Source organism: Triturus cristatus, chromosome 6 (genome assembly GCF_964204655.1).
Source record: "Triturus cristatus chromosome 6, aTriCri1.1, whole genome shotgun sequence".
NCBI classification, from domain to species: domain Eukaryota; kingdom Metazoa; phylum Chordata; class Amphibia; order Caudata; family Salamandridae; genus Triturus; species Triturus cristatus.
Genome location: NC_140589.1, coordinates 999565291 through 999591479, shown reverse-complemented (window position 1 = coordinate 999591479; position 26189 = coordinate 999565291). Strand labels below are relative to the sequence as shown.

Sequence of the window (26189 nt, the reverse complement as noted above, 5' to 3'; positions counted from 1 at the left end):
TATCTAGAGGAGACCCTAAAAAAAAATACTCCTTTAGTATTTACTCCATGTTAAGGCACTTTAAAACAGTGCATGCTGTGGCTTATGCTCGGGAGTCTACTCGAGCTGCAAGGGACAACCCTCCAGCAGCTCAGCCGAGCACATCATCTGCGGCCGCAGCTTCACCTGCTTCTCGACCTCTGGATATGCACCCTCTGTTCGAGAAGGTTCATATACGGTGCAATGTGTGCAATGCTGTTCTCTGTTATGGTGAGAGCAGAATTAACCTAATAGAGAACAAGATACAGCACCACACATGTTCCACCCCATAATTTTTTTTCATTTTTTTTTTTTGTTCCTCTGTTCCTCAATTAACACAACGGCTCTTTTTAGAGCCAACCAACATCCAAACACTTAAACTTGATTTTTAATTTTATTTTTTTACGAATTTTTTTCTGCCGTGCGCGCACCTCGCGATTTTTAGAAAAAAAACTAAAATGTTTTTTTCACCCTTCGGGATCCTTCAGGGACCCCCTGACAAAGGCTAGGGGGTCAGGAACTCTCTACCCTGCCCCCTTTTCACTTCTCCACCTTTCTTTTTCACTGTCACACACAAAATGGTGTCCGACACTTCCTGATTTCGACCGATTCAAATGTTGACTGACATCTAACCACCAATCAGAATTACGCTCGCGCGCGGCACCGTGCGCGCATATAGATATTTTTGTACTTTTAACTGCACTTTTCTCAGGAACTACTGAACAAATTGACACCATATATGCAAAAGGCACATCCCTGACCTGAGGACTACCTCTTTGCCAAATTTCAAGTAATTCTGTTCAGCCGTTCGTGCTGTACCTTCGACTAAAGGTCCTATGGGAAAATGCATGGGGAAAACGCGTTTTGGGACCCCCCTTTTTTCTCAGCCCCTGCTTGACGAATCACCCCGAGACTTTCAGGGTAGGAGCTGAGCGGAGCGCCCCATTAGTTTTGAAAATTTCGCGAAGATTCGTCAACCGGAGCCAAAGTGATTCAAAATAGAATTTTCAGACTACCTATGGGAACTCGGTCCTAACTATAACTATCTACTGGCGACCGCCAGGGAGGAAACATTGTGCTTATGCCTAGAGCCCTATATGACAAAGAAGCATATTCACAGCTGAACAACCGTCAACATTATGAACGTTGTAATATGTCCAATTTGAAGACCTTGCAATCAGAATATCACAAGAAATTGCTGAAATGGAAGAACAAACTTTTGTTATCAAATGATGAATATGCATACTTGAAAACAGATTTCCCAAGAGTTCCGTTCATTTATTTTATTCCAAAAGTGCACAAGGACATGTCTAATCCCCCTGGCAGGCCAATTATATCAGCTAGGGGAGGCCTTTTGGAAAAAACCTCTGTATATATTGACTATTTCTTACAAGGTTATGTAAAATCACTTGACTCATACATTCAAGACACTGGTGATTTTTTACTAAAACTTCAAAGAATTGAATGGAAGATGGGTTATTGGATGTTAGCGCTTGATGTTTCGTCCCTATACACTAGCATAGTACACAAGGATGGCCTGGCAGCGGTGAATTTTTATTTATCAAAAAGGGACGAGGATTTTTCTGATCATACCAATATGCTTTTAGAGATGTTGCAAATTTGTCTCAATAATAACATATTCATGTTTAACAATTTGGTATATCGACAGCTCCAAGGAGTAGCTATGGGGGCCAGCTTCTCCCCAAGCTATGCATGTTTGCACATGGGGGCCTGGGAGGAGCTGGTCCTCAGGATGGAACACAAGGATGTAATGGACTCCAATGTTATAGCATGGTATCGATATATAGATGACCTGTTTGTGGTATGGAGCGGTACTAGGGAAGCTGCTATTGATTTTGTAGACTTGATCAATACAAATGATTACAATCTCAACTTTACAGCCAACTTAAGTCAGACTAATGTCACGTTTTTGGACACTGAAGTTTATATCCTCAATGGGGCTATTGAAACCAAACTGTATAGAAAGAAAACAGCAGGCAATACTATCCTGCACGCTGCTAGTGCACACCCCCAACACCTCATCACAAGCATACCCTATGGTGAGATGCTTCGGATTCGAAGGGTCTGCAGTAACCAAATTGAATTGGAAGCGGCCCAAGAATCCAGTAAACTCAGATTCCTTGAACGTGGCTACTCCATTAAAACTATTGAGGGGGCCATAAGCAGATCCTTAAACAAATCTAGACAGGAGCTACTCAATAAATATGACACCACGATTGACAATCAGTCTACTAGTCAATCCAAATCTGAACCTCAAAATGCTTTTAGGATTATAACAGGGTACAGCAAACAACACTCTGACCTATACCGTATATTCAATCGAAATTGGCCCATTCTTTTAAGTGACCCTATTTTAGGTCCTACTTTACCCCGCAGAGCAACTGTAACTTTTAGTCGGGCATCCTCTTTAAAAGACCATATTGTCGACACTAATCCTGAGGTGATGGAAAAAACTAGCTGGCTCCAATCTAATGGGGGTTTCTTTAGATGTAAAACGTGCAAAGCTTGCACACATGGGGTCAACACTAAATTTTTCAATGATGGGTTCAGTGACAGAAAATATACCATTGAGAAGGTTTTAACATGTAAAACTGAATACGCTATATACGTGCTCCAATGTACATGTGCACTTAGATATGTGGGGAGCACAAAGCTGGAGGTACATAAACGTATCTTACAGCACCTGAGGGCCATTACGAACCAGGACAACACCTACCCTGTGGCGCGACATTTTAAAGATGTACACCGTAGCAATAACAAAGACTTAACTTTTTTTGTTATTGACTCAGTGCCACCGAGTAGACGTGGGGGGAATCGAGAATCTAAATTAAGACAGATGGAAACGAGATACATACTCCTGCTGAACTCAAAATCCCCAATTGGTCTTAACGTCACAGAAGATTTGCACACCATTTTACATTAAAACCTTTTTAGATTTTATATTTATATATTTATGTATTTATCTTTATATATTTACGTATTTATATATCTATATGAGCTGACAGAGGGCAACATACAGTAATAATGCAATTTTAGTCCGGCTATATGATTGGTATCTAATTGACCCATTAGTGGTCATTACTAAGAGGGTTATTTTTTAATGTGGGAAATTATTTTTTACCTTTTTTGTAACCTATTTATTGTTTTAATGTAATAAATAGTAACCAATCTTGACAATCGGATAGAGTCAACTCTACTGAATAACTAGTTCCAACACACTCTACTCTCTTGTTAAATTACTGAAGCCCTAGCATATGAGTCTCATAAAGCACCCATAGTACTTGAGGATCTATTACCTTTAGTATTGGATGACCACCGAGTTGGATGTACCGTTTTTTTTAATAAACTCCCGGAGGATAGACTATTCCATCACTTCTTGCAACATCAGATACTGTTCAATTATATCTTACCCTACATCAAATAATGGAAAGTTGGGTCAAAGGTTCGAAAAAAAGATACCCATAACTGGGATCAGCTATGGATATCCTTTCCCTCTTGCTTTATCATTGCACTGAGTTTTTAACCATATCGTCAATGTTTATAAATGTATTTTTATATATTTTTAGGTTGTCATGTATAACAATTTTTAATGCATTTTTTGATTGAGTGTTAAATTATTGAATACAATGTTAATTTATTGGCATTTGTTTGCACTCAATTTTCTACCTCAAACTTGCGCACAATTGCAGGGATCTGCAATTAGATGGGTATTAGGATTACGACACATGGAGACTTTTTGGAGTACAATTGTGGATTTAACCCGTTATTTGATTATACAATACTCCATTGATGAAAGGCATTCTTGTGGGTATTTTACCAATCAGTTAATGCTAGTATATATAGCAAGATTGCAAAATAGACAACGTAAATGTTTGTTTAATGTATATTTGCACACTTAACACAAGTCTGTCTTCCCTTTCCATGTTTTAGCCACATCACGTGTCTAGCAAGGTTCTTCCTATTTAAGGAAATGATGTATTTTCACTTGTTGTCCTGTGATCAAGGCTCAGGGAGAGCCGAAACGTTATGACGACATCGTTGCTGTTGAGTGAATAAAACTCTTTGCACTACAGAAGGTGGTCCGTGTTTGTGTTGTTGAGCGGAGGCTACGAGGAGGCAGCCCGGCCAGGGATACAACTGTACTGATATATATATATATATATACATATATATATATATATATATATATATATATATATATATATATATATATTACCTACTGGCGGTCGCCAGTAGGTAGTTATAGTTAGGACCACGTTTCCATAGGAAATCCGCAACATTCTATTTTGAATAACTTTGGCGCCGGTCGACGAATCCTCGCAAATTTTTCAAAATAGGTGGGGCGCTACGCTCCGCTCCTACCCTGAAAGTCTCGGGGGGATTCGTCAAGCGGGGGCTGAGATAAAAGGGGAGTCCCAAAACGCGTTTTTCCCATGCATTTTTCCATAGGACCTTTAGACAGGGCTACAGCCCGAACGGCTGAACAGAATTACTAGAAATTTGGCAGAGAGGTAGTCCTCAGGTCAAGGAAGTGCCTTTTGTAGGTTTGGTGTAAATCTGTTCAGTAGATTCTGAGAAAATAGCCTTTAAATCAATATATATATATCTGAGCCAGCTTACGGTGCGCTTACGGTACGCTTACCGTACGCGTACGGTGGCGTACGTGAGCGCGATTCTGATTGGCTCTTAGATCTAAGTAAACATTAGAATCGGCCGAAACCAGGAAGCGGCGGCCGCCATTTTCTCTCTCGCACTGAGAGTGATTTTTAAAATATAAAGCCCAAAAACATGTAAAGGGGCTGTTTAGACAGCTCCCACACACATAGCCATGTTGAGGGAGTCCCCAAAGATCCCCCAAGGCCAAAAACGGAATTTTTATTTTTTCGGTAATTTCGCCGATTACGCTTAATGTACGCGTACGGTAAAAAATTATTTAAAAAAAAAAAATATCCACACTCTCTCCACCCCGTGTGCAATTGGTGCCCGAAGGCCCCCAATTGTGCCTGGCTTATTACAGATAAGATAAACTAAAATATTTAACAAAAAAATATTAAAAAAAAAAATTATCCACACTCTCTCCACCCCGTGTGCAAATGGTGCCCGAAGGGCACCATTTGTGCATGGCTTATAAAATATACGAAAAATTAAAATATTACCTTTCAAAACGAAGTGCATCATATGTCCTCCATGTGCGCACGGTGCGCGAAGCGCATCGTGCGTACATGGCCCATCTAGCGTAACGTGGGCACGCGGTGCGCGTAGCGCACCGCGTGCCCACCGTGCGTGCACGGCACTAACTGCGTAAAGTGGGCGCGCGGTGCGCAAAGCGCACCGCGTGCTCACTGTGCGCGCACGGTGCGCGAAGCGCACCGTGCGCGCACGGAACGAACTGCGTTAAGTGGGCGCGCACGCCACGAATGGCGTAAAGTAACTTAGCATTTAAAAAACCGTACAAATTCACTGAAAAAACCATAGGTTTCACACACGTTATAGTTAGGAATTAGCATTTAAAAAACCTTGCAAATTCACTGAAAAAACCATAGGTTTCACACATGTTATAGTTAGCGGAAATTTTACTGATAAAAAACCAATGAAATTCCCCCGTTATAGTTAGTGCAGGCAACTATAACTCACGCGACCGCAATCTTCTGCTGATGACATATGTGTCTTTATGAAAAAAAAAATATTTGTAATATATGTATAGCTAAAAATGTATGGAAGAAGACATGGGCAAATAAGTGTCTAAATACAGTATTAGCATCAGCAGATGATTGCGGTCGCGTGAGTTATAGTTGCCTGCACTAACTATAACGGGGGAATTTCATTGGTTTTTTATCAGTAAAATTTCCGCTAACTATAACATGTGTGAAACCTATGGTTTTTTCAGTGAATATATATATATATATATATATATATATATATATATATATGGGAAAAGAGTCCTAACTATAACTACCTACTCAATTTCCTACCTTACACTGATATCACCACTGTGTCGCTTTGCATCACTTCATTCACATATGTCACCCTTATCACCTTTGTGCATTTAATTGTACATATGACAGCCATATATGTCTGAATCCTGTTCATATATATAAAAAACAACAAGCATTGGCATAGCCAATAGGTCTCGCCTTTGGAACCTTATAAGTATTTAGCCATGCAACAGTTGATGTTGTTGAGCTAAGGATAACTAAATACTTATAAGGTCCCAAAAGTGAGACCTATTGGCTATGTCAATGCTTGTTTATAGGTACAGTCGAGGTACAGCTTTAAATATATCGTAAGACTCATGAAATTACAAGCATTTGCAAAGACAATTGATCTAGCCATGGCAAATTGATGTAAAGGTTAATTTATTATATTTTTTATTGCAAGTATATGAAACTGAAAAGAAAATATGCCACCACTTAAATGTGGCTCTCATTCGTAGGCAATGCAAATTTAAAATGTAAAAACATTCACAGATCTGGCTATTTTACTATTGATTTGTTTTTAAATACCAGTCCTTTGGGTTGAGCCATGCACTGTATTATTATTATTTGTGAAGGAGCAAGGATAAATCATCATCGCAGGCAGCCACAATGTTATAGTGTCACTTTATAACACCTACTTTAACAAGGACTGTCAATGCTACCCTGCTGAACATTCAGGTGTTCGTTGATTTTGCTTTCTATCTTTGTCTATGATGATTGAATGCCAGCAAACGTTGGAAAGGGATTTTTACAAAAGGAAACTCATTCCAAGATGGCCACTTTATTAGGATAAACTGGGCCGACCAACTGCCCTATATTGTAAGCTTTGGTGCACTAAATAAAATGTGAATGACATAACAACACACCAATGGAAGAAGATGGCTGGCTGAATGCCCCAGAGGCAAGAATACTATATACATATAATTCAGTAAAAGCAGTTAAATTAAAAGGTCCTGGCTAACGCCAAACCTAAATAGGAAATGTCAAGCACGCATCTTCTGGGCAACGCATTGAGAGTCTTCTAGGTTCGTAGAAATGGTCACTTATCTCCAGAGGCAGTTCCATATGCCAGATTGTACAGGTAGTCTAGACATTCTACAGCAAATTATGCAGACAGAGGGAGAAAAAAATTGAGATCATATAAAACTCTTCTAGTGGACCAGGCCAAGCACCAGAGCAAATAGAAGAAATTGAACAGAGCACGGAAAGTCCACAAAGTCCATTGAGCGAGCAACGATACAGTAGCAATGGAGACGCAGCAAGACATCACAATGGGCCTCCTTGTATAGTGCATAAAGAGGGAAATTATATAATTTTAAAAAGTGTTTCAGCCATCTTGGATTGGGAAGAGAATGTAACGAAATAGTTTACAGGTGCAGTTTTGAATTCATTTGTAGCTCTATGGAAATTATTTAAGTGATTCAGGAAATTGGAGCTACTGCAGTCAGTTGAACTAATATGGCAAACTTTTGGCACAAAGCTGCCCTGCATGTGGTGTTATTCTGAAGCCAACTTATCAAGGGAATCTCCCAATATTCCCCCATTCGGTCTGGAAAACCGTCATCACTGTGTTGTTAAAACAAATGAATAATTAGGGGATCGAATTGAACCAGGGCAAAGACATAACCTCGGCTGGGAGATTGGTAAGTGTTAGAGTGGCGAAAGAAATGCTAGCTTGACCACAGCTGTTAGAAAGGTCTTCGCTTTGGCCTGTCAGTTTAAAAAGGCACAGAGCGAACGAGGAGCACAGGCAGAATAAGGGGAACGCCAGCCACCCGACGGGGATACAGTGGCAACTGAAGTTGTATGGTGCTAAGGCGCTTACCTGCAGTTTCTTTCAAAGGCGTATCAGCTCACGGAACAGCATACGTGGGATGGGTCAAGAAGCCGGTATTTATGGAATTTAAGTGGCGCGCAAAAACAGGCATTCAAAATGCATGAAGAAAGACTTAGTTGGTATCGGGCCAACTGAATGTGCAATCTATTGAAGCATTGGCTCACGGAGAACATCAAAGCGGCCGCGAAAGTGATCGCGATCAAACATCAAAGCGGCTGCGAAAGGGAAAGTAATTGCGGTAAAGCGCGCGCGCCCGCGCACATGCACTGTAGCTCTAGGCTGGCCTGGTAGCACTTTTTGGAGCCCTCTCAAAAAGTCTCGCCAGACCAGCGCATGCACTGGGTCAGGCGAGACCTAAAAAGTGACTGTTTACATTGTGTGAGTACCTTTATTTATGCTTGTAAGGGGTGTTACAGAACTGTTCAACTATCATTATGGATTAATGATTGACTGGTTTAAAACTTTGTTTTCGGCATCACACACAATACAATTGTTTGACCACACAACATCCACTGTAGTTATTCATAAAGCAAAATATGTAAATAATAGCCAAATTACATCTAATTTCTTCAGCTGCACCACAAAATATTTGCCACGCGCTTATTTTCACTCATCGTTGTACATCTCATGTGCACAAGTAATGTCAAATTTTAAATTAATATGTATTTTCTCATATGTTCTCTCCAAAACAGCAACAGTACCTTGAAAAAAAAGATGCCAGTCAAACGCCAATCTGATGCTATATTTACAAGCCATTCTAGCCACCTTCTGGAGGAACTTGCTGCAAAGAAGTATTTAAATTCTGTGCTTAAAGGAGAACGAAGGTAGTCGATCATTATAACAATGAAACACATTGATTTTAATGAAACAGATATTTAACAAAGTTAACATGTTTATTTTGATTACATATTAAATTTTTGGTCACTGAAAGTCCATGAAATGTATTTATTTATGATTTTTTAAAATTTAATATCACTTGTTTGTCAACAGAACACACGAGTGCCTCGAGCAGAGGCGGATCCTCCATTTGAGCAGCAGAGCGTAGCCCCACAAGCCTTAGAGCTGAAAAATAAAATGGTAATCAAGTTTATTTATTACTATTTTATTTTTCAGCAACCCTTCCTACACTAAGGGGTCAATTACGATGGCAGAAGGACCACCACCGCCAGCCATGCGGTGGTGGTCCTTCCGTACGCCGACCGCAAGTTTCCCCCACCAAATAAGAATGGCAGGGGGAATCCCACCGCGACCGCGGCGTTCGCAAAGACTGTCCACCACGGAACTGCCACAGGCAATCCTCTGGATTGCCTGGCAGAGAGGTCTTCACAGGTAAAATGGCGGCGGTGCCTAGCAGGCACTGTCCGTCAAATTGCGATGAAGGCTGGAGACAGACTTTCCATGGCGGTGGGGAAAGGCTCACGGGGATTGGGTTTGGGGGCCTGATGCGGACCCCCTCGTGTTGGGAGGCCAGGGTACACTTGGGGGTAATGACAAACAAATTGATACCAAAGCTGTTCCTTAAAGCTAATGAGACGGACCAAGAGAGTATACAGGTGACTAGTCTGTGTAGTACTTAGTCGGATATTGGAGCCCTCATACAACCGTCTAGGTGTCGTGAATCACGCACCCATTGGGATGTGAAGCGTCATCATCGGGCTGCTCCTGCGTTGGGCCGGCTGGTGCAATGCTCAACGGGCTCTTTTAGGAGCGCTCTTATGGAGATCTTTTTATCCGGACAGCCGTTAGGTGATTGAGGGTAGGGGGCTCTATTGTGATGTAGATGAAAGAATAAGTGAGAATGTTAAAATAGGTAGGGGAGTGCCCACTTAATCAGTTTATTTTGGGGCCTTCTTACCTAATTAAAAATAGTGTGAGGTGGAGTGTGGATGCCCAGAGTTATGTGCTAGGTAGTCAACACTGCCTCATCTAGGGTCAACATGTTTCTCGCCCTGTTTGAGAATTACTCTGGCGATTCATCAGGACCTATTGGATTCTATCTACATTATAGGCTGCATAACAAGTTTTAAAACAGCATTTTTTAACAAGATTACCTGCAACTCGGTCTACCTGTGGGAAAGAAGACCAATATGATTACAGAATGTCAAACATAAAATGTTGTAGTTATACGGTGCGTCTCATATGCAAAAAATGTGCAACTATAGTGATGGTGCACGCTAAGCGTGGTGATAAAAGCACACTAAAACCATGTGATGTGAACACTTGGGGGTACCCATGGTACCCCCCTACTTTTCACAGCACTACGTGGCAGGCACCGTGTGGTGCCTGCCACGCAGTGCTGTGAAATGCACAACATGGCTGTCAGCAGCAAACGCCGCAATGTTAAGATCCAGGATCCGACTGCCATGGTGGCAGTCGCATCCTGATCCAGTGTGCGGGACTGCTGCATTTATGGCAGACGGTCCCGGTTTACACCAGGATAGCGGACGGACTCCAGTCCATCCGCCATACTACTGAGCCCCTAAGTGTCAGGATGGGGCAGGGCTAGTGCGGCCGAGTGACAGCAGCAGGGAGCTGTGCGCTTTAAAATGGACATGTCTCCTTCGCAGGCCATCTTTGGGGTGGCCAGCTAGACATGAATTTTAAAGTTCTCTAAACTAGCTGTCTTAGACAGCTGGGTTATAGAAAGCGCAGGCCTCCAGTGCCCTTAGAAGCATTGGGAGAGCCTGCTCTATCCAATCCTGGTGGTTCTTTCATGCTGTGGAAGCAGCAAATGTGAAGAAAACATGCGGAAATCACTGTGGTTACTGTGTTTTCACCCTGCTATTTTTCATTACAGGTGTTAAACTTGTTATGGTATGGTAATAGCCTGTAGTGTCAGTTATACTGGTCACCGTATTGCCAAGCCTTACTACGGGCCATTTGTAATGAGGAACTTTGTGACCGCGCAAAAACTGGGAATCATCACCAGTCTCTGTCATTCAAAGCAAGAACTTTCTACAGACTTTTTTCTGCTGAGCATAATGATTGAATAGAATGGTACCAATACAGTTTCCCTATAAAGATTTGAGGGCTGTAGATAATTTTACGTGGGGATATCATAACAAGAAAAAAAGGACAAATAAATAAGTTTCTTCAAATCATCGGCCTTTCACAGTTTTCTTCTTTTGGATACATCTGTACATAAATGTGTTTGGTCCCTTTTGAAAACTCATGTTTGAATTATATGTAATGCTGCTTACTCTTACTTATAATGTAATTATCCCAGTTTTAAAAAACTATAGTTTTAAGCGATTTGCACATTGTTTTGAAGATAATTTGCTTCTGAATGTAGAGTCAATTGTCTACTGTGATGAGAAATACATTCATATTTTTAGCCCCACACCAGTACCCAGGCAAATGCATTTTGGATTTGTTATAGATGTCAGAGAAGACACTACATAGACCTAGGTGAAATTAGAAATTCTTGTCTAATCTGGACCAAATAAAAGCAGTAGTTTTTTTATTTGTGCTAAATGGAGAGTTAAGCGGGCACAGGAAGCCATACACTAGCCAAATAGAAAGGAAAGCAGTTACAGTGTGCAAGCAGTGTGCTCTTAGATGCTGTGTGTTAAACATGTCAGTCAAAGGGTGGCTTTCCCCGAAACCTTTTGCCTCACCTCCACCATTTTTGCTGCATTTACTTTTGTTGGCCTGAGGACTCTGTGTACTGCACCACTCCAAAACAGTGCTAAAGTGCTTGTACTCCTTCCATAAAATGTGATTACATTGGCTTATTCCATAGTGGGATATTTATTGTACTTCTAAGTCTCTTGTAGAGTGGTGTACCATATACGCAGGGCCTGTAAATTATATGCTACTGGTGGGCCTGCAGCAATGATCGAGCCACCCACTTAAGTAGCACTCAAAATGTTTTTACAGGTCTGCCACCACAGCCTGAATGCAGTTTTAAACTATCATTTCGTGTTGGCATTTAAACCCCCTTGCCAAGCCTTAAACTCCCCTTTTATTACATATAAGACATCCCTAAGGCAGACCTCAGGCAACCCTTTGAGCAGGGTGCTGTGAAATCAAAATGTTCGACATGTACTTTTAAGTTTTACATGTCCTGTTAGTGAAATACTCCTTAATTAATTTGTTATTGCTCTGTGGCCTACCCATCCCTTAGGATTACATTGGTGATTCATTATTACATTTAATAAGCTAGAATTTCTAATCGGGAGCTGGTAGCTATCTCATGTTTGGTGTCTTTGGAACTGTAATGAAGAACCCTTTTTTAATGTTAAAGTATAATGTTTAATCACAATTCTAAAAATGGCACTTTTAGAAACATGCCATTTTTTTGCCCTAAGCCCTTTTGCACCTGAAGCCTGCCCTTGATCACATGACTAAGTGTAACTGACAGTTAGACTTTATGAATTATTCCCAGACAGTCACAAAGTTGAGGGATTAGGTATGCCTCAATGGGCCGTCTGCTGGCAGGATGGGGAGGGCATGATGACCAACGCCCCACCTAAAACTATGTGCCTGTGCTTTGCCTTCAAATAAAGGCCTAACAACTCTGCATTGTCACTGCATCCAGCTTGGAGCCAGTACAGGGGAGTCAGGAAATGTCATGCACTTTAAAGCTACTGTCCAGAAGCTTCTCTTACCTACCAGAACCAGGGCACCAGGGTATAAATGTAGAACCTCAGACACCAACTCTTCAGTATTTGTCTGGACCTGTGGATACTCTACCAGAAATAAGGATTGCTGTTCAGCTGGAAGGATTGCTACTCTGCTGGACTGCTGTTCTACAAGACTGATAACTTGCAAAATTGCTTCCCTGTTTGTCCTGCTGCTCCGCTTCCTCCTGCCTAGGGACAAGGACTGGATCTTCAACTGTCCAAGGACCTCCAGAATGACTCATAGGGTCTAGTTTGCTGGCCTCCTGTTCAGGGCCACAGAGACACAAAAGGCTTCCTCCATCTTGAACCTGCACCTCAACCCAGCCTGAGTGAGTCCTGACTCCTAATGTTGTGGCCTCAAGTCCTGGACCCTGGGAAGTGGTGCCTAAGGAGCCCAGATAGCAAAAATCCAAAGTGGGGACATTTTCAGTTAAAAGCTACTCAGAGAAGTGAGAACCAGGAGGATACCGGGACCAACCTGCTCACGCATTTGCCTGAGGTGAATCAGTGGTCCGATTGGCTTTGCGGTTTCTCCCACTACGTTCTTCTCCAAAGCAGCAAATCAATTTCCACTGTCACTTGCCAAAGGTGTATTCGACCTCATGGAACTGTCTTCAGCTACAGCCCTCTGCCTTGTCCCAGGTGAGATTTTTAACTTCCATTTCCATGACGAAGTCCGAACAGAGAATACTTCACCGCAGCTTTGACCCAAAGCTATCTGAAGGCAACGCTTCATCACTGGACACCTCCTGCAGCCTTGCCCTGCTGGAATTTACCTTCTAAGAAAAAATTTTCTCAATAATTTTTTTAAGTCTGAAGGGAAGCGCTGACTGGGCCTAATCCACTTCTAGCATCCAAACTGCGCCCTATAAGGGCCAGACATATTTTTTGACTTTCACCTGTTCTCTCATCACTAGATGTCCACAGTTAGTGATTTGATCCTGTAGGTGCTATTTTTTACTAAAAACTTAAAAACTTCATAACTCCAATTCTACTGATTGGATTCTTGTTCTTTTGGTGTCAAATAATGTATTAAATGTACCCTGTTTGTCTAAATGTGTGTGGGCTATTTCTTGTTTTGTGTTTCTACAGTATTACTGTTTGTGGGCTGCATAAATACTTTACACATTGCCTCAAAGTTAAGCCTGACTGATTTTTATGCCAAGCTACCCAGGTTTAAGCACTGGTTAATTTAGTGACTTTTTGTGGTTCACTCTGCAAAAGATTATGGCTGTTGCTTGACCAGGGCTCACACCCCATTAAACCAAGAACCAGATTTCTAACACAGTGTTCAGCATGTTTCTTAGGATCCACGTTGTATGGTCTCTTCTGAGGTTTTCTGTTCTAACAGTCAACCTCAGGGGTGCTCCGCAAGTTATTTATGTGCAGAATATGAATAGCAGGCACTACAATTGTAGAGTTTGTTGCTGGGGCAAAGATGTTACACTTGGAGTTCAACTTTGTTTACGAAGTAGATGCCATGAATTTCAGATTGGAGCATGAGCACACATTTTAATCTGCCCTGCTTTGGATCGTACGTTAACTGATCTTCTTAATACAAGGTGAAGCAGAAGCCTTTCCTGTCTGAAGCATATATAATGAGGTTCTTCTGGAGAAAGGTGTGCGGCAATGCATTTGCTCCCTCACTTTAATCTTTGTTCCTGATTTTAGCTGCTCTCAGTTTGGTCTTTTACTGGATTCTACCTCTGGATTTACTAGCTCCTTTCCCTTTCCTGATGACAGCACGACTTTTGATGCATAGCTAATCTCTTCCTTATTGAGCTTGTGAGAAGTTGGTCTGGCATATGCTGGTCACTAGTTAAAGTGGTCACCGTGCACCAGTCCAATTCGACTCTTATGGTAGATAGGTTTAAGACAACCTTTTAAAGAAAGCTATCCTAGTGGTAGCTGTGGACAGCAGCCTTCAGGCTAAGTCTCAGAGGAATGTAAAGCAGCTTGTTTTACCTTATAATCTCTTAAATTACCAAATGAAAGGACACCACACAGGTATATATATCAAATATATATGTATTTATTACTAGACACACTCTACTAATCTCTTTATGAGATTAGAAGTCAAGAACATATGCAAATATCAACGTTTCACAATAAGTTTAGCACAAATATGGCTGGGGCCCTAGGGGCATACCAGACCATATACTAAAAAAGAGGTTTAGGAATGTCGACTTGCAAGGGGACAAGGCCTAGGGCCTGTAGAATCGCTGGGGCCTCACAAATCCACCCAAGGCAGGTAAGTAAAGGACCCACGGGAGACGCGTGCAGTGTGAGAACACAGCAGCGGGTTCCCTATTGATTTCAATGGAGCAAGTCGCGGTTGGATTTTTAAAGTTTTAGGGTACTTCGAAGTAGTCTACAAGCAAACCACTTACAAGGTAAGTAATTTGAGGGCCAACACACACGGGAGCACTGGAGTGCACGAGTTACCTCACCTAGGGAAGCCGGGTGCATAGGTGTCTTTTGGTGTCGGGTCACGTCGTCGTTTTCAATGGAAGCCGAAGAAGATTTGCTGCTTGTGAAGACTGGAGAAGTGTACGGTGGAATCCAAGGCTGGATTCAGAAGACGGAATACCTGAAAGCAGAGGAGACAGTGTTCAAAGTCACTTGCCAGTGACCCCGGCCCAGGAAGATGGATGCCCACAGTCGTCGGGTGATTTCAGGTGATCAAGGGTGCTTTGACTCTTTAGCCTCGAGGTCCAGGAGGCATCGACAATGACCAGGAGCTGGATTCCGAGTGTCCCATAAAGTCTACAGCTTACTGAGGTGTTGGCAACTGGATTGGAGCCAACAAGCCTTGGCAACAGCAAGTCTTGTGGAAAGTGAAGAAAGTCAGCGGTGCAGACCAGCAAGGTCTGAGGGACTCACCCAGTGAAGGTAAGTCAGGGCAGGCCTGGAGCAACTAGGATAGCCATTTGGTTTGATGAAAAAGTCTTCAGGGGACCCACAAGCCAGCTGGCAAGGGATCGCAAAGATGCCTCCTGAGGATTCGCTTCACAGGAGCCCATGGTCACTCGGGACAAGGTAGGCCTCTGATTTTCAAGGGAAATCCTGCTGGAGGATTGGACCATATATGGTCCAATGTACAAGTTCGTAGAACATCGTGAAGGGGTTGCACTCGACAATAGTGCTCGGTACACTGGTTTTGCTGTTCCTCATCACTCGTGGGGTCCACTTGCCTCAGCTTTGTTGGGGACTCACAATGGCCATCGAGAAGTCAGGAAATCTACTTTTGGGGCTGCAGGGACTTCAGACTCCAGCAGAAGCGATAAAGTTTGCAACTGTTGATTCAAGTTTTTGACTCCAAGGGAGATTCTTCAGTCTTCCAAAGGTAGTGGAATGTTGAAGGGCCAGGATTCTTCTTGTAAAGCGTCATCCAGGGATATCTAACTTGCCATGGCTAGGGTTTCCCATCTTATACTAAAGGAAAGCGAGGGACTAGCTCTATGACCACTCCTAGGGGAGGGTCAGGGGAGTGGGTGGTTACACCCACATCCCTTTGTCCAGTTTCGTGCCAAAGCAGGGGCTGGTAGCCCCTGAACCAGTTTGAGCTGGCATAGGCACAGAGGAGCCTACAGCTCTCCCAGTGCAGGACTTCAAAGCACTCTAGGAGTGCACCCACCCAGCCTCAATACACTAAATCCTGTCTGGAAGGTGGTTACACCCCCCCTGTGACAGGATGCCTATTGTTGGGCCTCCTCCACTGTGAGTTTCAGTCTGCAACAGGAGGGCAGCCCAGTGTTTGTGCTGGTGGCATCCATTTTGTGATGCCAGGGATCTTTCAGATTTCTACCGTGCTTCCACAGTAGGTACATGTCTGCCCCTCTAGAAGGGTGGGATCATACTCCCGCACCAGTTACTGGTGTGGGGGCATGATTCCATGTTGTTTGACAACACACACAACATGTTTTGATGCAGTCATTCCAAAGTTAGCATTTACCGCTAGGTTATAATGCACTTAAGAGTATATGGTTTAACCGCATCCACAAACAGCCACAGAGAATTGACTCTGCCAGCTGCAGAGGGACCCTGCTCATGCAGAGGCACCCCCTCACAATGTAAACCAAGCACCCTGCCCTCAGGATTGATAGGGCCTACCTTAGGGGTGACTGATAGGTTTATATGTGTGTGTATGGTGAGATATAGGGAACCTATACCTCTATGAGGAGTGCTAACACTACCTCACCCAGGCTGCAGTAGCAGGTCTGTGGTGTCAGATTTAGTCTGCTTCCCAGGGGTGGCATAATACATGCTTCAGCCCCTGGTAGGCCTGTGAAGTACCTATGCCCTTAGTACATAAGGAACCATATGCTAGGGGCTCATAAGGTACCACAGTATCCCATCACTAGTGCATCTAATATGCACTCCAAGTTCTTTAGAGAGGACAGAGAGGCTGGGGCCCTGATTAGCAGGGACCCAGCCAGACTATAGCCAGAAACCAGTCTATACATCAGAAAAAAAGTGGGGGCAACATAAGTGCAGATCCTACTCTCCTACAGAGCTGTACCTTCAATCAAGACTTATAAGATTACTGAGGAGGTTATATCGCCCTTTGTTGATTTTGCAGTCCTATCTCTGACCATCTTGGAGAGTCACTCAACACTTTTCGTTTATGTAATTCTATGTAAGCCTGGGCAAATCACTACGCTACGGTCGCGTAGTTTGTGAAGTTTGTGCTACTTCACACTACGCAAATTGCACATAGCACAGTGCAAACATGAGTAGCATAGTGCAGCGGTCATTTTTTGCTTGCCCGCGGTCCTCAATGTCAAGTTGGTGACTGTGAGCAAACAAAATGACATCCCGGCGAGACTTTTTCCTTGTTCGTGAACAGCAACATCAAGTTGCTGATCGCGAGCGTGGAAAATAAACCTTCCGGTGAGATTCTCAACGCGGGGAGGTCAGGTTTCTCATTGCGAGTGGTCGCGTATGCTCACGACCGCTCGCTATGAGAAACTACCAGTTCGCGTTGAGAAAGCTGCCGCTCGAGTAAAAATCTACTCGAGCGGCAGAAAACTACAGCTCGCACTGTGCAAGATGCCGTTTTCAATGATTGCATAGTGCCGGATGCTTGTCCTCATTGTGCAATCATTGAAAACGGCATCTTGCACAGTGCGAACAGGGTACTACGCAGTTCGCGAAGTGCTACGCGTAGCTTGCGTAGTGCGAAGTGCACTTTGCGTAGCTACGCACAGCTCTACTTCGCGAACTATGCCCAGGGTTAATTTTATGTAGGTTCACATCATGGCACTGGGAGGAGATGCCCTATCTTTCGGCAATCCAGGATGGGACTCTTCAGACCAGCATTCACCCGTTGACTGATAGGCACCTCTACATCCTATGGATGTCAGGAAAATTGTAATATTCTTGAAATTTTGAAATGCAAGATAAATAAACTGCATAATACCTGTATCTAAGGTACCAAGGACAGTATTATCAAACTAGAAACCCTGACTGATTATACTCTTTCTGTTTTTCACAAGGACTTCATTGTCTCCAATCTGGACTCTACGGGGTGTGTAATATATAGAAATATCTGCGTTTGTTCGTTTTCCCTGGCTGGCAGCTAGGTCCGCATTTTGCACCTAAGCTCATCACCCAACTGGGTCAAATTTGTCTTAAATTTTATGTTTCCATGTTGTACTTTTGGGCGTTTTGTGTTGAGGGCACTAGGCATAGCTTCACAAGTGGGATACCGTTTTTATCAAGAAAAGTTTGGAAATGCTGGGTGGAAGGAATTTTGCAGATCACTGAAGCTTCCACAACATTCTTTCATAGAAATGTGAGGAAAGTGTGTGTTTTTAGCAAACGTTTGCAAAGCAACCCACATTGTCAAAAAACATTGATTTTGCTTGGTGAAATGCAATGTCTCCAGGTTGTGTTTTGGGGTGCTAGGGCCTGCCATTCAAAATGCTGATTTGATCAGGAGATGAGTGGGAATACAGAATAGTACAACATTTGTTATTACTAACTGGATTTCTCAGCCTTTTTTGTTTATTAAATGTAAGTGAAGGTGCAAGAAAGAACACATTTTGCAAATTGCCCTGATTCAAATGATAGCAGGGATAACCCTAAAATCAAAGGTGTATAAATAACCACAGTTCCTAAACTCAGTCTCTTGTGCACATTTCAGAAATACATAGTTTTCTTTCATACCCATGTTTCATTCTTTTACCATATGAATTGCTGCATGGTCAGTTTACAATGAAGAAATTATGAAAAATTCACGTACCTCTTGAAAAAATGCAAACCCTGTGGTAAAAAAGTGTTTTTTAATACAACTCTGCTTGTGAATGAAATCTAGGAAGATGGTGATCCTACCAGAGCAAGTCTTTTGTTGATTCCTTTAGAAACACACATGCTTTCTAGCACAGCACATTTCCCAAATATTCCCTTATAAAATAAAATGTACCTACATTTTGGTTATTTCCTCGGTTCCCTCGGACAGAATCTAGAAACTCTAATACTTTCAGAATCCCTAGGATGTTGGAAAAAATGATGTGATTTGGAGTAGGTACCTTTTGTGGTCTAAAGTTATAAAGGTTTAAGCACCAGCTACACCAAACATAAACAAGCATTTACAATGCATTGTTCTCAGCATTGTTAAAGTTAGAGCTATTGGCATTGCTCATGACATTATTTTTGTTTTTAAAACATTTAAAGAAATGGCATTGTTATTTACAATGTCAATAGCTTAATCACTCTGGAATACATAGTTGAATCAGCGGACTGAAGTGGATGACCCTCCAATGCCGACCTTCTGCAAAACAGAACCAAAGAAGAAAGCAGCTAAAAGACAACACGGGCAGACGCAAAACTAACTTCCACAATAGTGCTGGCTGCACACCGCCACAGGTTTACTCACTGAGGGCAGGAGTGATGGAATCCATGGAAAATCTCCAATGTAGAAGTCTGATGAAGCAATGGATGAGGGCGCACGACTTACTCCTCACTGGTACTCTGATTTACTCTTTACATTCACCTACTGAAATCAGACAGGGATCAAAGACCAATCCACACTAACCCAGTCATCTCCAGTGTAGATCTGGTCTACCCACCAATGGCCATGTGCCGCTTAATCCAAGGAACATGAAAAACAGAAAATGCTTTGCCCTATCAACTGGAATCGATGCATGGGCACCAGAGTACCCTGGTGGCTCAAATAGATCCAAACTGCCTGGGTTGTGGCCTATGCAGTGATGTAAAATAAAAAAAAACATTACGGTGCTTTATTTTTTTTACCTTGAACTGTTCGTGTGTCATCTGGGCATATGTATGACCCAGAAAAACATAGTAAGGCGGATTGAATCAGAACTCCCACTCTGTACCATAAATTACTGCATTATGTATTATAAGAGGCACATCAAACTCAGTCGATAAACTAAAGCATTTTCTGATCAAATAAAAAATAAAAAAGCCCACAAACCTAATTAGAGAAATTCAAATATGTTCCCAGGTTCAGAGACCGAGCGCACCAGTGAGTGAAAACCGCGGAAGTACAAACAGAGTTAAATAATGTCATACTCGTACTTACAGGAACAAAGTACTAACACCAGCAACGCCACAATTTCAGCCTGGGAGCCATCCATGCTTCCTCGCTTTTCCTAAAACCACGTAAAAGTGAAATAAAATAGAAACAGAAGCCAAAACTCTCGCATCGACTGGGCCGAAACTGAGATAAAGCCCGGAGCAAACAACAAAGCCTCGGCCCCGCCCTGCTCGGAGTGACGTCACTGCAATGCAATCGGTCTCGCCTTTGGGACCTTATATGTATTTAGCTATGCAGCACATTAGCCTGGGTGCTGAAACATCTACCGTTCTTTAAAATGGAGGAAAAGAAAGCACCAAACTGGGTGCCACACCAGGTATGGGAACACATGGAGAGAAATATCATCTTTCAGCGAGAAATGGTACAGTAAAAAGCTCTGTTTTTAATATATCAGGGCATTCGGTGGTCATATCACTGAAAATACAAGATTTGAATACATTATTATTGTCTACGGGTGCTCGTGGAAGACAATTTCTATGGACTGGAATCTAGAGAATGCTAAAGTGATTCTGGTATTTTACTGACCACTGCTGGTCGTTTTCTATCAAGAAAGTTTAATAGAGGCAGTTGAACAGAAAAAAGGTCCCTAAGCAAAGGCGGAAGCAGTCAAGTCCTAGGGCTGATCTCCAGAGCCCACAAAGTACAAACACATATACGTATATACTTAGGTATATACAAGAGTTCTCAAATGCTCGACCTAAAAATTAGGAAATAATGAAGTAATACTATTACAAAATGTGCATCATTAAGCTGCAAAATGTGCCTTTCCTTGAGCATAATTTACTCAACCCTGCTGCATAATTTGGTCCTCTCCTGCCATAGAAATGCAGGGGCCCTGCTCATACTGTGTGCAGCCTAATAGAAGGTCTCTGAAGTACTATGGACAACACTTCTTTTTAATTGTGTGCAGTCTCGAGGCTTCATTGGAGCGCTGTGTCCAGTTCTGGGAGTATAATATTGTTTGTGGATTTAGCAGCCACAGCTCTGGGTAGTGACTAGAGATGGAGTGTATGAATGAAGGGGTAAAGGGCATGATGATGAATGAGCAGGTAACATGGTGTATGGGTAAAGGGATGGATCCAGGCATGAGAAATTCTGAATGGACGGCTCGTGACTGTTCAACAAGAAGGTACATGTTGAACAAGTGAGTCACAGGTGCACCCAGTACAGGAAGCCATCTAAGGCAATGGATAAAGGATGCTGAATATAGCGAATACATGATTGGAGAATGGAAAGCAAATGACAACTGCAGAGTGAATGGTCTCTGTAGAGAGAATGGTGACTAGAGAGAGAATGGTGACTGTGGAGTGTATGATGACTGAAGAGAATGGTGACTGAATGGTGCGTGGTTGCATGAGGGTAAAAGGTGACTGTAGAGTGAATGGTGACTGAAGAAAGAACGGTGACTGTGGAGTAAATGGTGTCTAGACTGGATGGTGAATGGTTGTATGGTGGCGAATGGTGACTGTAGAGTAAATGTGACTGGAGAGAAAATAGTGACTGTGGAGTGAATGATGTCTAGTGACAGAATGGTGACTCAATGGGTAGTGAATGGTTGCAGGAGGGTGAATGGTGACTGTAGAGTGAATTGAGTCTACAGGATTAATGGTAAACATGCAGTGATGTTGGCTGTTGAGTAAATCATGAGTGGAAAGTGCATGGTGACTATTAGTGATTGGTGACTACAGAGAGAATGTTGATGGGTGACTGAGGAGTGAAGTTTGACTGCAGAGTAAATGGCAACTGCAGATCAATTCATGACTGCAGAGTGAGTGGTCACTGCAGAGTGCTTAATAAATGGTGTCTGCAGAGTGAATGGCGCAGAGTGAATGGGACCGCAGAGTGAAGTCGGATAGTGTAAAGGTCCACTAGGATAGTAGAGTTGGGTAATGTCTGGTTGCTTCCCTCTCCTTCTCATGCTGCTGCTATTGTTTTAATTGGTATGTTTTTATTAAGATTCCATTGTCAATATACGGTATAGCCGCCGCTTCTCTGTGTTCACACCCCCTTCACAGTAGTAGCATGCAGGAAACTAACATTCGTGTTGGCTAGTACTAATGATAATAGAAGGTTGGATAGGAACAATATTTTATGTTTGTGTTTGTGACACTGTGCCTTCTTACAAAAACAATGAATATATACATTTAATTAAAATAATGGGTAGCAGCTGCGGAAAGGGAAAAACAAACTGATCATAAAAAAAACAATTCAAAGGTTTTGATAGCATGAGCATGTACAGCTAAAAGACAGCGTCGATGTAATGTAAGCCGGAATATCATAAATAAACATTAAATATATGCTGAATCAAACCCGTCTGCAACATTGTGAGCAGATGTTCGTGATCTTGAATACACTAATGGAGGAGGCAGTGGGAATGTTTTCTTTGTAGATACGGATTGCACGATTTGTTCTCTTTTTTTTTTCTTTTTAAATAAAAGGGACAATAGGGACATTGTATTAGAGAGGGGAGACATCTGGGCGAGGCATGAGGTTTAAAGTGGGGCCTCCACCCGCACCAAGACAACGGGAGAGGGCATGGTGTATAACACCGAAAAACATGAACTTTGCGATGGACTTTCAGGAACGAAGTTTCGAGAACAGTGAATAGAATAAACTGAAGAGGAAAAGTCGCTTAGATATGAGAAGCGAGCGCGTGGCATTAAAGGACGGAAACAGTTGCACTGTTCACCTGACTTCGGAGGGCACACCCTGCGACGGCAAAGGCTGTGATGCCGGGAGGCGGGCTGCCAGGCCTAGAGCTTGATTCTGTAGCTGTGCAGACAATCTGCGAGACGCCCGAATCAGCAGCATCCACCGGGCGGTCTGGGCTGCACAGAGGGGCGGGGCAGCATAGATTTTCGGACACACCCGTGTGAGGTGTCATGATTTGGGAAGCCAGAAGTGCTGCGAAGCCTGGACTCTGCAGCGGTGGCCCTGAGATGAGGCTGTGTAGTACGCCATAGAGGCTACAACCGCTGCAGTCCATGCGGAGGTTGGAGCTGGCTAGACATCTGGTCATAAGCCGAAGCAGATGGACAACTGGAAAGCACTAGTTGAGTTTGGGGCAGTAAGCAGCTACCAAAGTCGTGCAGCAGCAGGGAGCGCGAGCAAAAAGGAGACGAAGAGGACGTGTGTGCGATACAACCCTCCCCAAGAGTGCGGCCCCGCCACCTCCTTGCCAACGGATGAGCAGCAGCAATAAGCAGGCGAGATGGCGCACCTGGTCGCAGTCTGCAGGGACAGCGAGGGGAAGTTCCCGCTGTTCATCGAGGACACCCTGACGGTGAGTGAGGGCGAGGGCAAGAGTGGGTGACCCATGGTGCAAAGGTAGCTCGGAGAAACAGCGCGTCATTTTCGGATTGGGGGCGTGTTTTTCTTTCTCTCCTCTTGCCATTGGCTGGAATGTTTACATTCCAGAGGAGAGAAAGAATCGAAAAAACACGCCCCCGAATCCGAAAAAGACAGGGCTTGTTTGGAGAGACAATGCTCTTCTCCAATGGCTGACCAGTATTTCAGAGGCCAGCCAATGGAGAAGAGGTAAAAAAAAGGGGCGGGTTAAAGCCCCACTCCTAAACATTAAATCTCGGAGTGAGACTGCGCAAGCGCAGCCTTCGAGCCGAGACCTAAAAAGGGCTTAACATTGGGTGAGTGGGGGGCATAATGCCCAGCAGTCAAGAGGTTCGCAGAGGCAAGAAATTCTGAATACACAAATACTGCTGTTAATATCCTTTTTGGGTGACAAAGCCATACTGTACAAGTGTACCTGGGAACCACTTTCAAAGTAGAGAATAGAAGTGTTTGTGGATTTGACTTCCTCTGTGAACAACAAACAGATAATGTCTGTTGTAGCAGAAAACCCAGCATTGTATCAAAAAGTGACAAGTGATAACATGTTACTGCTATCAACTGATAACAAAATTATGTAACAAGAATCAGGATAATGGGAACATTTCACAAAATGCAAGCTTGTATAGCAAGTTACATTAACACAGTTCAAATGAACAGGAACAGTTATGCCTAAGAAGAACTATGGACATGACAGAGGAAAGCTGGCCTCACTTTAAAAAAGAAGACATAAACATTTGTAGCAATTTGGGTTTTGTATATACCTCAGTTGATGAAACATGATGATTCTTCAGTACCCAAACCCACAAAAGGAAGACAATTTCAGCCCCCATTTCTGTCTTTTTTAACCTAGTGCATCGCTGCAGAAGTTGCTGGAGTAGGAAAAGAACATTCTCTCTGAAGAAACCGTGAAGCATTGAGTGATTTGTCAATTCTAAAGAGAAAGGGTAGGGCAATTAATCAATGATTCACTGAGTGTGTTACCTTTAACCACAAAATGCAAGTAGGTTGAAACCACAAAAATTAGAAAAACTTGACTATCTCTGAAGCAAATTAAACAAGCACTGGCATAGCCAATAGGTTTCGCTTTTGGGACCTTCTAAATATTTAGTTATGCAGCACAATATCCTTGGTGCAACCACATCAACTGTTGCGTGGCTAAACACTTATAAGGTCCCAAAGGTGAGACCTATTGGCTATGCCAATGCTTGGTGTTGTTGTGTGTGTGGTTGTGTGTGGTTGTGTGTGTGTGTTTGTGTGTGTGTGGTTGTGTGTGTGTGTGGTTGTGTGCCTGGTTGTGTGTGTGTGGTTTTGTGTGTGTGGTTGTGTATATGTGTGGTTGTGTGTGTGGGGGGGGTTGTATGTGTGTGTGTGGTTATGGGTGTCGGTGTGGTTGTAGGTACGGTTGTGGATGTATGTGTGGATGTGTGGTTGGGTGTGGTTGTGTGAGTGGTTGTGTGTGTGGTTGTGTGTGGTTGTGGTTGTGTGTATGGTTGTGTGTGTGGTTGTGTGTGTGGTTTTGTGTGTGTGGTTGTGTGTGTGTGTGTGTGTGGTTGTGTGTATGGTTGTGGTTGTGTGTGGTTGTATGTGTGTATGGTTGTGTGTGGTTGTGTGTGTGGTTGTGTGTGTGTGGTTGTGGTTGTGTGTGTGGTTGTGTGTGGTTGTGTGTGGTTGTGGTTGGGTGTGGGTGCGGCTGTGGGTATGGGTATGGTTGTGGGTGTGTATGTGGATGTGTGATTGGGTGTGGTTATGTGTGGTTGTGTGTGTGGTTGTGTGTGTGGTTGTGTGTGTTGTTGTGTGTGTGGTTGTGTGTGTGTGTGTGGTTGTGTGTGTGCGTGGTTGTGTGAGTGGTTGTGTGTGGTTGTAGTTGTGTGTGTGTGGTTGTGCATGTGGTTGTATGTGTGTGGTTGTGTGTGTGTGGTTGTGTGTGTGTGTCATTGTGTGTGTGGTTGTGTGTGGTTGTGTGTGTGGTTGTGGTTGTGTGTGGTTGTATGTGTGGTTGTGTGTGTGGTTGTAGTTGTGTGTGTGTGGTTGTGTGTGTTGTGTGTGGTTGTGTGCGTGGTTGTGTGTGTACGGTTAGGTGTGGTTGTGTGTGTGTGGTTGTGTGTATGGTTGTGTTTGTGTGTGGTTGTGTGTGGTTGTGTGTGTGGTTGTGTGTGTGGGTGTGGTTATGAGGGTGTGGTTGTGTGTGGTTGTGTGTGTGATTGTGTGTGTGGTTGTGTGTTTGGTTGTGTGTGGTTGTGTGGTTGGGTGTGGTTGTGTGGTTGGGTGTGGTTGCGTGTGTGTGGTTGTGGGTGTGGTTGTGTGGTTGTGCATGTGGTTGTGTGGTTGTGCATGTGGTTGTGTGTGTGGTTGTGTGTGTGGTTGTGTGTGTGTAGTTGTGTGTGTGGTTGTGTGTGGGATTGTGTGTGGGGTTGTGTGTGTGGTTGTGTGTGGGTGTGTGTGTGGTTATATGTGTGGTTGTGTGGTTATGTGGGTGTGGGTGTGGGTGTTGTTGTGTGTGTGTGTGTGGTTGTGTGTATGTATGTGGTTGTGTGTGTGTGGTTGTATGTGTGGTTGTGTGGTTGAGTGTGGTTGTGTGGCTGTGTGGTTGTGTGTGGTTGGGTGTGGTATGTGTGTGGTTATGTGTGTGGTTGTGTGTGTGTGGTTGTGTGTGTGGTTGTGTGTGTGGTTGTGTGTTTGTGGTTGTGTGTGTGGTTGTGTGTGTGTGGTTGTATGTGTGTAGTTGTGTGTGTGGTTGTGTGTGTGTGGTTGTGTGTGCGGTTGTGTGTGTTGTGTGTGTTGTGTTTGTGGTTGTGGTTGTG

The 26189-nt window shown here is 43.2% G+C and overlaps 1 protein-coding gene across 2 annotated transcripts in view; it reads left to right on the top strand.

Moving 5' to 3' along the window:
- LOC146820912 (uncharacterized) overlaps positions 1 to 26189 on the top strand; it is a 516513-nt gene that overhangs the window by 159445 nt on the left and 330879 nt on the right. For both annotated transcript variants that reach the window (XM_085609307.1, XM_085609308.1), the window contains exon 4: positions 8544 to 8675. In XM_085609307.1, the coding sequence (XP_085465433.1) occupies positions 8544 to 8675 (132 nt within the window). The remainder of the gene's footprint in view (positions 1 to 8543; positions 8676 to 26189) is intronic.